The sequence below is a fragment of the Wasmannia auropunctata genome, unplaced genomic scaffold (assembly GCF_000956235.1).
Source record: "Wasmannia auropunctata unplaced genomic scaffold, wasmannia.A_1.0 LD336078.1, whole genome shotgun sequence".
NCBI lineage: Eukaryota > Metazoa > Arthropoda > Insecta > Hymenoptera > Formicidae > Wasmannia > Wasmannia auropunctata.
In genome coordinates, this window is record NW_012026812.1 from 825164 (window position 1) to 825853 (window position 690).

At 42.0% G+C, this 690-nt stretch overlaps 1 protein-coding gene across 1 annotated transcript in view; it reads right to left on the bottom strand.

Moving 5' to 3' along the window:
* The window catches only part of LOC105449088 (zinc finger BED domain-containing protein 1-like), a 6157-nt gene extending 5467 nt beyond the window's left edge, over positions 1-690 (bottom strand). Inside the window, exon 1 of the mRNA XM_011688084.1 lies at positions 369-690. Within this exon, the coding sequence (XP_011686386.1) occupies positions 369-690 (322 nt within the window). The remainder of the gene's footprint in view (positions 1-368) is intronic.

Below are 690 nucleotides of genomic sequence, written 5' to 3' on the forward strand. Positions count from 1 at the left end.
CTCCCTCAAAGTCTGTAAATTCTCTTCGACTGTTACCGAAGGTATCAGAATATCATCAATATAAACTATTACCCGATCTTTTCTTATAAGAGGTTGAAGAATGTGAACCAGACGCTTTTGAAACTCGGCTGGCGATTCACAAAAACCAAAAGGAAGGCGTTTATACTCGAATTGCCCGTCGGGTGTAGCAAAAGAAAAATACTTCGTATGTTCTGGATGAACCCGAATATGGTGGAAACCATCTTTAAGATCAAGCAAAGAAAAAACTTTTTTCTGACTGAGACGTGAGAGACAGTCCTCAATTAGAGGGAAAGGATACTTTTGCTTATTTACCCTTTCATTTAACGGACGCAAATCGACGCACAAACGCAAAGTGCCGTTTCTTTTACGCACTGGCACCACACGAGCGCAATACGGAGAAGTGCTATATTGAATAATGTCCCTTTCTAAGAGATCATCTGTTATCGCTCTAATCTGTTCGCGTTCAGCCCATGCAAATCGTCTCGGCGCGTACGCATATGTTGAATGATCTTTGAGCGAGACCTTGACCGAGTAGTCGTCCTCGACCGGAACTATCGGGGTATTTTCCGTTTCCGAAAATACCGTAAACAATCGTGCTTTGGTTTCTGCATCGAAATCAATTTCTACATTTGAAAATTGTGACGTCTGATTCTCTGCCGATTCATCCAT